The sequence below is a fragment of the Sycon ciliatum genome, chromosome 2 (genome assembly GCF_964019385.1).
Source record: "Sycon ciliatum chromosome 2, ocSycCili1.1, whole genome shotgun sequence".
Taxonomy (NCBI): domain Eukaryota; kingdom Metazoa; phylum Porifera; class Calcarea; order Leucosolenida; family Sycettidae; genus Sycon; species Sycon ciliatum.
In genome coordinates this window covers 50,334,031-50,346,685 of record NC_088644.1, presented here as the reverse complement: position 1 = coordinate 50,346,685, position 12,655 = coordinate 50,334,031, and the positions used below count along the sequence as shown (strand labels likewise).

At 46.0% G+C, this 12,655-nt stretch overlaps 1 protein-coding gene across 1 annotated transcript in view; it reads left to right on the top strand.

The window, feature by feature from the left end:
• LOC135810955 (uncharacterized) overlaps nucleotides 1-12,655 on the top strand; it is a 38,976-nt gene that overhangs the window by 13,557 nt on the left and 12,764 nt on the right. Inside the window, exons 5-8 of the mRNA XM_065324330.1 lie at nucleotides 2,823-3,122; nucleotides 7,522-7,605; nucleotides 9,476-9,559; nucleotides 10,082-10,384. Coding sequence (XP_065180402.1) covers nucleotides 2,823-3,122; nucleotides 7,522-7,605; nucleotides 9,476-9,559; nucleotides 10,082-10,384 — 771 coding nt within the window. The remainder of the gene's footprint in view (nucleotides 1-2,822; nucleotides 3,123-7,521; nucleotides 7,606-9,475; nucleotides 9,560-10,081; nucleotides 10,385-12,655) is intronic.

Genomic DNA, 12,655 nt, shown 5'->3' with positions numbered 1-12,655 from the left:
ATTGTAGTTGACGTTGATTTAGTGACTTTGGCAAGTTTGAGTCGTGTCAAGAAGTCAGGTAGGATTCAGTACTAGGCAGTAGTGAAACGTGAGTGGTAGTCTTTGCCGGTTTCTGAGGGTATCCTGGATTCGGTTTGAAGCGCTGTGGAAATGGCTTGCTGTGGAGGTCCCAGCACTGGATGTTGTATCAAAGGTACGACCTCGTAGCACGCCCTGAACCTAAAATAATTCAAAAATTGACTTTGGTCTGTGGGAGTCTGTGACAGACCGCCCACTCCTGCCATTGTGACAGATTCCAGGGCCACGTTGAAGGGCCCTATCCCACCACCCATGGCTGCTTCTGGAAGGTTTTTAGGTTTGGATTCCGCGCACGGACAGAATTGGCTAGAAAATGTGAAAAATTGCAAATGTATCTGTTTGGCTCCTGGGTGGCTCGCAAACCGTACGTCCAACATAGACCATTGTGCACGCAGTCCGAGTATGTGTCAAGATCATGCGCGTGACGCTCGTCACGCTGAGTAGGTTTCAGATTGGAGTACTAATTTTTAGACATTTTTCAACTCCCCCGGTCGCTAAAAACGGGCTGGGAACGTACAACGTGAGCACTACACTATGCGACGTGGGTTTTCACTTTCCACCATCTTCGGACCCCGCAGAAAGTGTGTCAGAAGTTGCGCACTCTTGATAGCGTAGAAATGTACTCTGAGTGTTACACTGTGGTTACAGTCCATTTCAAAACTATAGACGCGTGAACGGCAGCCTCTTGGTGGAAATGTATGAATCACGAAAAATGCAAGTAGGAAAAGGAGAGAGAACTAGAAAAGAACAACAAGAACACAAAAATCACCAGCACTTTGGCCAGGAAAAGACACGTCTAAAACATGGCGTCCAACATGGCGGCAGAGCAACCGATAGAGGCCCGTCGTGGCTGAAGCTGCTATTGCAGCGACAGCCATCACGGCCACCATTGAATGCAGAAAATAGATCAGAAAACGAAGTCGAGCAACAGCAACTCGAACGAAGCAAAGAAAACAACAAGACTACGCGCAGCAAGCAAAGGCATAGCGATGACATCATTACTCACGCGTGAACACAGAATCTAGCATGCGCATACAGCCTTGCAGGCGCTGGCGAAATAAATAATGAAGTCAAGACACAAATAAATAACACAACGAGCGATCGTTGCAGGAAAACAATTACAATTCAAATATACTACTTCAAGGAAAGATGAGAAGTGAAACGACTAGCACTAGAAGAAATAGAATAGAATATAGAACAAGGACAATGGAAGCGGACTACGGATGAAGCTACAATGAGGTAAGAGGCATGACACACTGATGACAGATGTCACCACAACAAATACATAATCGTAATGTTTGTCTACACACACATTGTATCGTCACACTACACACATTGTCATATTGTCACAAGAGGCCTCCACTCGAGACTTTCCTCGCTGGGCAGCTAGCTGCAAGGGATTGTACGGCGTGCCGAGATTTCACTTGCTGGTCAGCACCAAGCAGACACTACAGCACGCCAGCACACTATCACTATGCGCATACTACGAACAGTGGAACAGTTTGAAAGGCTGTGTTCTTGCTTGTTTTTGAATAGTTGTACTAGATTCACCCTTCAAAAGGTGCCATCTCAACTGGAGTCGGGTTTCCTTGTGGTGTGTAGCGCCAGAGCATGCCAGTACATGTATGCAGCCCCAGAATGTGCTGAATGAGGAGCAAACAAAATTCATGCAGAACTGTGCATGGCCACTACAGCCTGGAGCACCAAGGGGCCACAACAAGCCTGCCCCCCCATGCCTGCCTTGTCATGTCACCTAAACAAAAATCATCCATGTCTCTTCCTTCACTCTGGTGGATCTCTCTTCATTTCTTTCCTGTGATAACAATTTTGTGTTTTTTTGGATTTTTTAACACAATACCCTGGTGTGTTTGAGATACTTTTAATACCACTATGAGTCGACCCACACCTGTAATATTTTGTCTCCTGACCTCCCATGCCCAGTAGAACCTGAAAATGGGAAAAAGTCATTTTGTGAAATTTCACCCTAAGCCTGGTTTTCGCAGATTCTGGGCCACATTATGCGACGTGCGTTTTCATTTTCCACCGTCAGCGGACCCCGCAGAAAGTGTGTCAGAAGTTGCACACTCTTGATAGCGTAGAAATGTACTCTGAGTGTTACACTGTGGTTGGGGTTATAAATCGCCCCCACAAACCAGGGTTGGGGCCTGGGGAGCAGCTGCAGGTGGTAATCTTGCACTGTTGTTAATCAACACATTTTCAACACATTTTGGCCATTGAGAAACCGATTTCTGTATTGAAAATTTTGGCCGTAATTAAACTTTGGCCAATTTGGAATTTTTCAAAAAAGAAACGAATCGGTAGTTGCTGCTTTCACGTGCAGTCATGGCTGAATTTTGCATCATTCGCCCCTATGGCAGACTTTGGCCAGTTGGGACCGAACGTTGAAAATTAGTTGATTTACAGCTAGTGCAATACCCATAACCAGCTGACTACTTGTCTTCTCCAAATAACTTTGCTAATCACAAAACAGAGGTGACTGAACCCTTGATGGCAAGTTTGTGGGCTCTTCGTGGGAGTCTGCATTCGGCTCTCCAAGGATTTGTGGGTGTGCGTGCATGCATGTGTGTGCATTAGTGCGTGCATGTGTGTATGTGTGTGTGCGCGCGCGTGCATGCGCGTGCGTGCATGTGATTGTGTGTGGAAGCTGAGCAGCCCTCAATAACTGTATGGACACTTGAGGTATGCATCTGTGTGTTCCTGTTGCTTATCAACTTTCTTCCCAGGCACATATGACACTCCAGGAGATGGCAAGTCTTTCTATCGGTTGTTGACGACCAATAAAACTCCCTACCAAGCAAAAGCAACCTGCAGAAGTTTGGGAATGGGCTTACCCACCGTACAGGACCGAGCAATTCTCAAGAGCTTCAAGTTGCAAGACCAACTGTTGATATTTAATAGCGCTTGGCTGGGAATGAACTCAAATGGAGAATTTATATTTATCCAACGGCTTACCTTTTACAAAGATGTGGTTGTGGAAGACTCTGAACCACTTTTAGGTGACATCGTTCACTTTATCTGTACAGGTCAGTGTGTCAAACACATCACAGTGGAACTTGTCTAAGACGACTGTTCAATGGACTTTTAAAGTGTGACCTCTGTAACCAGGTGGTCTCCTTATCCAGTGCCATTTGACTGGAAATAGCATCCCTTGGTCCTGGCTGCAGTGGTCTTCTGGGACAGGTGGTCGCCTTATCCTAGTGGTCGCTTTGAAAGGTTTCACATGTATTTCATGGAATTTCACCTTCACCTGTCGCTATCAGACACCTGTTGTTGTTGTTGTTGTTGTTGTTGTTGTTGTTGTTGTTGTTGTTGTTGTTGTTGTTGTTGTTGTTGTTGTTTTTTGAATTTGAATTTGAATTCTTTATTCTCACGATGGCACCATCGCCAATAAGAGATACATTTATGAGAAGGTGAGATTGTGGGTTAAACAGTTGGAAAGTGATTTACATCACTTTGAACTTTACAAGTATGGGAGTGGGTGAGCGCTGCAGGAGCAGATTGAGTTAATCAGCAGGGAGCAGATTTCTTGTTTGAAAGCAGGTCGGGAGGAGACGTCACGAATGCTAGCAGGGAGGGCATTGTAGTATTCTAGGGACTTGTACAGTGGAGAGTCTTTACAGCGGTCTTTACAGCGATCGGTTCTGGAGGGTGGGAGGTGCCAAGTGCGTGCGTGTCGAAGGCTGTACTGGGCCGTAACTTGAGCGGGGGTGTTGAGCAAGCGTATGTGTTGTGGGGCATATTGGTATTTTATGGAGTGAGCAAGAAGGGTGAGCTTCACTTTGCGGCGAGAGAACATTGTCGGCCATTTGAGCCGATGGAGCAGTGTTGAATGATTCAGAGGAGTGTAGAGGGGGAGACGGAGGCAGATTCTGGCCACCTTTCGCTGGATTCGCTCAAGACGGTCAAGGGCTGCGATTGAGAGCGGGGTGACAGCAATGCATGCATATTCAATTATAGGCAGGATATATGTTTTGTAAATGAGAGAGAGAGTGATTTAGTGTGTAGAGTTGATTTGAGCCTAAAGAGAATATTAAAAGATTTTACGGCTTTCTTCAGCACAAAGTCAAGGTGGGCTGACCACCTTAGGTCGTGCTGAAAGATGATGCCGAGGTGACGAAGTTGTGTTACTGTTTCTAGTAGGGTTTGCCCAAGTTTTATTTCGGGTAGTCGTGGTGGGGGTCGGTTAGCATGGTAGAACGGGAGGATGACGGTTTTCGTTTTATTGACTAGCAGGTGCCAGCGCTCTAGCCATTCTGCTGCGGCATCGACGCTTCTTTGTAGCGCAGCCTCACACTCAAAGTTGTTGTTGTTGTTGTCGTCGTCGTTTTTGTTGTTGTTATTGTTGTTGATGACGATCTTAGGAGAGGGCAATAGAGTTTAAAATATTGAGTAATTGCGTTCCTAAATGCAGAAGGAATTGTGATCGGGTGTACATCAGGTGGTAGGCAGCTCCAGTACACACTACCAACGAGCTAACAGCTAACAGGGAGGTTATGGTTTGGTTCACATAAGGAAAATCAGCGCCGCAAGACATCGCAAGACATCGGCGGTGAGCCAGCTTCCGATCCGTTGCGCATACGGTTAGAGTACCAAATCTACTACAAAGTAGTACAGAATGTGCCCAAATTCTACGACAGGTTTGCCAATTGAAGCTTGAATTCTTCGTTTCTTCAGTAGTTCAAGGTATTTCGATGATGGCCATTCGGTGCTACTAGTACCTTTTACTGGAGATCATGAAACTACTTCTACACATTTTATTGCAGTCTAGTAAGCGGTGGTGCCGAAATTATGCGTGCAAACGTTGATGAAGTCACACGAACTTGTCTATGTATCCTTCGTATTATTTATTTAGTTCAATTGTATTTGTCTCATATTATTATTTGAGGGATTCCCCAAAGGCCGAAGCCTAAAACAAGGGGGGGGGGGCGGGTCTCCGAGAATAAATATTATACGTGTACAGCACGTGTACAATGGGGTGCAATTTTTAAAAGGAAGAAAATATAAAGATAAAAAAGATTAATTTGAAGAGGTTAATTAAGGGTGCGTTCTTAGTTGGAGACTCTCCGAAAAGTTCGAGAGCTGTTCTTATATCCTCTCCGACTTTTAGGAGGCTCTCCAAAGCTCTCCAAGCTCTCCAAGCTCCAGAGGTGGTTGAAACTTGGAGATTCCCGCGGTTTGGGATCAGCGCATGCGAACTACGACTAAAAGGCACGTGTTCATCATTAGTGTACGCATTTCCCTTTTCGCATACGCACACGTGCATTACTACATTCATCACTCAAGATCGCGGCCCCTTTGGCGCTTCATTTTGCTTGACATGTGCAAAATATCTCCGAATTCTTCGAGACCCGTTCTTGAGTAATCCCAGTTTCTTCGACTTCTCTTTTCCTCTTCTTCTAGAAGCTAGAGAATATAAGAACGCACCCTAATTAAGAGGTCTGAGTAGAAGTAAGCGAAAAGGGTACTGGTAAAGAAGGGGGTAATCAGGAAGTGAGAACCTGGAAGATGGCATCTATACCTGTGGGAATTGGACTTAAAACGTGCCGGCTCAATACACCACGGGTTTCAGATATCTTAATCTCGGTAGGCAGGGAGTTCCACGTGGTGACCATGGAATGTAGTAGAGTGGAGCGGAAACAGGGACCAGTGTGAGTGGGCAGGAGGTAAAAGTGAGGACGTTGTGCACTCTTGGATAGAACTATGTTGAAATTATTGAGGGTTTCCCGGTATTGGCGGGTGATATGGTAAAACAGTCTGAGGCAATGTATGTGCCGCCGACACGCAATACTTTCCCATTCAGCAGCTTCAAACACGTTCTCCATGCCAAGTTATACAACAGTCAAGCAGATCATCCGAGAAGGACGGGTTGGTATGCTGACTTAATTTGCCACCTTGAATCGACCACAAGAATGGCGAACAGACCTCATCTTTAGCTTCAATTTAGGAAAATTTAGGATAAGTCTTGGTTTGTAATTTTGACAAAGTCTGGCTCCCGGCACTGGCGATGACCGGCGCGAACGGTTCGCAAACCACTTTTAGTCAAAATTGTACGGGATCGGCGGAGGGGCAGATCGCAAGAGTTGGGCACTGTCCAACTTTGCCGGCGGTCTCTTGCGATATTTTACCGTATGATTTTGTTACGACTGCACTGGTTCACATAAGGGCCGGGTTCCACTGCGGCTCCGCTGCTCCGCGGCACTTGGCTGCAGCGGAGCAGCGCGGTTCCACTGTCACTCGCCATTCGCGGTACCGCGGTCGTGGTCCACACTTTTTGATGACGTTTTACCTGCCTGCGCGCGCGCGCGCGCGCGCGCGCGAAATCAAACAAATCCTTGTGTTCTGGCCTGCACAACGAATTAAAAGTTGAATTTTAAAATTCTGGCGTACAAAACAATGCAAAGTACGGGAAACAGGTCGAGCCCCGACCGCGGCTCGCAGTTTTTGGTCAAAAATCGTAGCAAAAGCTCGCGTTGAGCCGCGGACTCGCTGCTCCAGCTCGAGCCGCGGTCACTATGGTAATGATGACGTTTCAAGCCGCGAAAGACGAGCAGCGGGGCAGCGGAGCCGCAGTGGAACCCGGCCCTAAGAGAGGTTCCGGAGTACGATTTTTCGTGCTAAAATCCGTAGAGGCGCTACGGATTTTTTATACGTCGTTTTCGAGCAGTGAAATGTTCCGGAGTACAGAACTTATGTGTTCGCCGTCATTGCCTAGGTTACGATCGCAAACACGTCACATTCCCGCGCTATGCCTTTATATTTTGAAAATCTGTACCGAAATCAAAACTTCCCGCTGGAAATCGATGTTTCTCGTACCAAATTTGTGCGCGAAAAATCTTTCTGCACCCGATGACGCAAAATCTCCATACGAAAAATGGTTTGTATGAAAGCCAGAAAATCGTATGGAGCACGCCTCGAAAAAATCCGTACAGCCCATACGGATTTTGGCACGGACTCCCCGTGACTCCCGGCGCGTACCGGCGATATGTGAGCCAACCCTTAGTCCCAGATATTTCGTGTGTACTCGGAGTACACTAGGGTTTATGGGGTGTTAGCGGCCGTCGTGAGTTCCCTTCGGGAACGGACACGATAATTTACTTTTTTATATTTTTTACTCTGAGTTATGCATGTGATAAGGAATGGAGTGTTCAACTCCCCATCCGACATTCATCTGTAAGCTAGATATTTTGTGAGGTGTTTTGGCCGGATTTTGCACTGCTAATAGAACGCACACGCACGATCAAAACCCACTTACCACAAAACTAAAATCGGGTTTGAGCCGTGTTTGGTTTAAATCAGATTTTTTAAACTCCAAAGATCAAAATTTGTGTGCAAAAATGGACTCAGATGGAGAGCCCATGATAAATTTGTGAATGGGAATAGGTTCTGCCTTCTGTTGTCGATTGTTCCTCCACAAAACTACAGGTTCGTACCGGAGATGTCTTTCTAACAATGATTGTACTGGACAAAAAGCATGCGTCTCGGTTGGGAAGTTCAAGATCTGTGAAGGTAAGCGCATGGGTGTGTGTGTGTGTGTGTGTGTGTGAGCACATGTGTGTGTGTGTGTGTGTGTGTGTGTGTGTGTGTGAGCACATGTGTGTGTGTGTGTGTGTGTGAGTGTGTGTGTGTGAGAGCACATGTGTGTGTGTGTGTGTGTGTGTGTGTTCTTGGTTTCCCCAACATCTGCTTTGGAAGGACTGTCATCAAGTAGCCACTTCTTCTCGCTCAAAACGGCGCAATGCTTCCAGCTGTTTGCCAAACAAGCAAAACAGACCTTGACCATCACCTCTTGTGTGTCCAACTTCTCACTGCTCATTCAGCCACATAAGTGACAGAAAGAGACACAAGTGTGCAGCCACGTGTACTCTACAAGTAAACCACCAGCCAGAAAGCTGTCACTGCGACCAGTGTGACAGAAGGTTCTGGAGCAAGTTTGGGTTTGCCCAACGCTAGTGCTCGCCACCAACATCATCAGCAGAAGCATCTTCTGAAACACTGGAGTCGCCAGTTGCGTAAGGTATGCCCTGCGAATGCTGCAGCATCCACTGTGCCCGATCCAACCAGTGTGTGCTATCCCACGGAGGCATGAAGCGTCACAAGTGCAGCTCGGCCAAGGGCAGCCAACACGGCCCGTAGCTCCTTCTGCATCGTTTGAGGTCGGTGTTTCAGTAGACCACAAGACCTATCCCGTCATCACCGGCCCCTACTGTTGCAATCCTGCTCAACCCCCATGGGGTCCGCATAGCCCGGATATAGCAGAAAGGTTCAAGGATATAAACACAGTAAAACCTGGTGAAAGCCACCTCTGTGTTTAGCGACCACCTGCTCTTAACGACCGTTTTTTTCATGCACCGACAGTTCTACACAGACAGAGTGGGACCTGATTCTAAAGACCACCTCCCTTTAACGACTTCTTTTGCTTGCACCGCGGGGTGGTTGCTTAATCCAGGGTTAACTGTATATGCAGGTGTTGGTGTGTGTATATACATGGCTGAGGTTGTTGGTATGTCTGATGGCCCTCGGTTCCCAGTACTCCGCAGCCGAGGCTGGTTGGTAAAGTAACTCCAATTTCACTTCAATGTACCAGTGCATCTAGTGTCTGCTTCTATCAAAGCAGCGTGCTGTCTATACTGGTTACCCCAGCAAGTGTAGGGTGTGCATAGGTAACTGTCTTGGCCGTTTTATGCCGATGTACTCTGTGTGGTGTAGACCATGTGTGCATTGGTGGTCGATTCACATGGCTTCGCCAGTTGTGTGGATTAGACAGTTATCTGGCGCAAGTCTTGATCTGTCTCATTCAGAACTTGTTCGCTATCGTTGTTATAAGAGAAAATCTGTGGGTGCGCATCCAGTGCATTTGCAGATTTGCGTGCTTCTCTTGCGACGGGCGTATACATAACTACAATAGACTGCCATACATTAATGATATTCTCTTCGAGCAAAAAGAACGCAACCGATTTGTTATACCACCGCAGATAATGCTGAAGAATAACATACCTGTCACCTGTCCCAATTTGGCCAGGACCGTCTTGATGTCGAGGGTGGTAATAGGCACCCAAAAGTACATTAGTTGCATGCCTCATAGCTACAATATTTCTGTACGTTTTCATAAGTATTTCATTGTCTCGATCTCAGGTTTCCAAAAGTTGGCAGAGATGGAATAAAATCCGTTCCCCCGCGCAATTTTCAGTGAAGTTTTAAATTAAGAACTGCTATCCGCCGTTTGTCTCTTGAAAGGGACAGACTTACCTGCACGTCGATATTTGACCACTGGAAGTATCACTATGCAGTTAACCGGCTGGCTGAAACACACATGTCCTCTCTGATTTGTCTTCTCTTTCCTGCATGAATTGCCATATACGCATGCACTCCATTACAGAGGTGTGTTGGAAGGATGATGACTGCCCAACCGGCTACTACTGCTTTCCAGCCCTGAAGGCAGGAACAACGAACAAGTGTGTCCGTAAGTGTTGCCTTCCCATCACGTGCACGCTCTCGTAAAACCCTGCAGACTATGAAGCTTTACGCGTGTTTCATATTCAATTTTACAGCAGTGTGGTATGCCTCTTGTATCACAGCCTTTCCCGGCTGATTGTGGCTATCTGAAGCAGGCCATGCCAGCATCATAATGGTAACATGATTACAGTTGAGCTAAATGTATACGTTTTCCCACATGTTTGAAGAATCTGGCATTGAAGCTACATGGTTGTACAATCATCATGTAGATATACCGATGATCTCTGGTGCCGAGATCCGGGCCTGGTCAAACTTTCAAGTTTCTGCTCGCCCACAGTTTCCAAAAATAAGGCCAACATTCGTGTGTGTGTGGGGGGGGGGGGGTACGTGCGTGCGTCTGTGTGTGTGTGTGTGTGTGTGTGTGTGTGTGTGTGTGTGTGTGTGTGTGTGTGTGCGTATCATGTTCATGTCTTGTCGTGTGTGTATTCAATTTATATTATTATACTACATTCGTTGTGTTTGTGTCTAGGTACGTACAAAACGCCAGCAAATGGAAATGGTCTCTATCGCTTGCACATATCCACTGCCCTGTTCAACAGTCAAGCCAAGAAGACGTGCGAGGGCCTGGGCATGTCGCTGCCAAATCCTGAAAACGACGATGCACTTCTTAACGAAATAGATCAGTTGGGTCAAAATAAATTCTGGCTTGGGTACGGCCCGGATTCAGGTCGGTTTGAACTAATCAACCGGCGTGGCCAAATTTCTACCCACCAAACACACGAGTTGGTCTATGATCTTGTTCCAGAATCTACATCCACTGTCTTCTGTACAAGTAAGTCATCTACTGTAAAAGCCATAATTATATATATATATATAACGAAGTGCTAACTCTAACGAGTTAACGAGGAGAAATCTGCCGTTAAAATAGAAATCGTTAAACAGAAATCGATACATATACTGTCCTATTGAGCGTTGAGAATAAGTGAGAATCGTTACCTTTGGTACACGTAAACCAGTCAATTTTGGGAAATCGTTATATATGCGCCTCGTTAGAATAATGGCTTTTATAGTAATAGAATTTGCCCGCCAGCAGTGACATGCACGACAAGGGTGTGCAGTCAGTAGCGCGGCTATAGCGTTGGTGTTTGATTTTGAGCTTTCTATCACTTCATTGTACAGTAAAAGCTGGTGTAAGTGACCTCTGTGTTTAGCGACCACCTGCTCTTAAATTAACGGTCGTTTTTTCACGCACCGACAGTTCTACACAGACACAGTCGGACGTGGTTCTAAAGACCACCTCCCTTTAACGACCTCATTTGCTTGCAGCGCGAAGTGGTCGCTTAAGCCAGGGTTTACTGTATAAGGATTATTCCAATGGCCGGTACTGCACGCAATGTATGCGAGTGGGGTGTAAAACGACTCAGCGCGCAGCGCACATATGCACTACACAGCTGGCTACAGCTCCTGACACACAACATCAGCATTTCCTCACGATGGAGGCATATTTGGCAACTAATACTTGTACAAGCAGAACTCACTGAACAACATTGGACAAATTAGTTCTTCGCGGTGAACTACCACGCAGTTCTCATCTGACACCACTTGCCTTTACATGTGCATCAATCACTACGACTGTATTTACAGCTATATACAGCCATTTGCCATTTACAGCCATTTGGAAGTATTATTTACATTAGACTGTATTCACAGCCATTTAATAAAAAATTACAGCCATTTGTCTCCTTTCCTCCTGTTGTATAACTACTGTCCGGCGTGTATTTACCGCCATATTGCCAGGTGCGTATTTATCCACCATAATTATGAATAAAATACTCAGAAAATCACTACAACAGATGCGAAAATAATGTAAAAAACGTATTTTGAAGTATGAATTTGATCACAATAGGCGATATTATTACTATAGACGATTATTACGATATGCGATAACCTGTGTGCACATGTAATTAGTTATGGCAAATAAAAATGAATTTCAGAAATGGGTGGTATGCATCTAAGATGGCTGTCACCTTTTTGCGGGGCAAGTCACCTCATACTTGGCAGGGCAAGTTACCCCATACTTGGCAGGTACAACCCGTTATAGTACATTTATGAGTATGACCTCACAAAGTTCATGATCTTTTATGCAGAGCTGGTATGACAGTGTGTACGGTTGTAGTGGACTTGCCCAGCAAAACCTAACGGTGGGAAATTGATGCATGGGTACCATTGATCACTATAGCCGGTATAATTATTATTGTTACTATAGCCGCCAACCTTCTCGGCGATAAGGACTGTACTTCCTCCGTTAACAAAAACTTCGTGATGGATTTTTGAGGGACTAGTTGGCGCACAAACTGCCACACAAAACTAGCACTAGGTGTTCGTAGAGTATACAGAAAAACGTGTCAAGGCGCCCACTGGGATAAGGCGACCACCTCTCCTAGAAGACCACTGAAACCAGGACAAAGGGATGCTATTTCCAGTCAAATTACTATGGATTAAGAGACAGTGACTAAGGGCGCGCTCACACTGCGACCAAAACCAGCGTCCATGCGGCCATGCGGCCAAGTTGCATGGCAACGGCATGAACTTGACCAAAACGTCGCGGCCACGTTTCAAATCGTGACCGCGACCTCCGGAGGGGGGTGCCACGACATGGCGGCAACATGATCGTAGACGTGAAGCGTATTTGTGTACAATCTGGCCTGAAGTATGTTCAATTTCTCAAATTCCGGTGTGTTGATTCATGAAACTCGGCGGTTGTCGACGTGATCCTCGACATTTGCACATTTTTAAATTTTGTAGTTGTGGTCCTGCACGCACGCACCGCCATAATATGGCGATGCGTGCGTGCATTCTTTGCCCTTTTTGGACGATTACGATTTTGTTTTTGTTTTTGTAGTTGCTTCGTTGTGATCGGGTCAGTGACCAATTTCTACAGTGTACCCGTTCAATACGATGGCAGCTTGGTCTGGCTTTTCGGTTTCGGAAATCATCTTTCTCTACTTTTCTGCGATGATGGAATGCCATACCTCAAGACATTTCAGTTACATATCATCGGAAAATACAGTTCTCATCTCGGCAACAGACGAAAGAAACCACT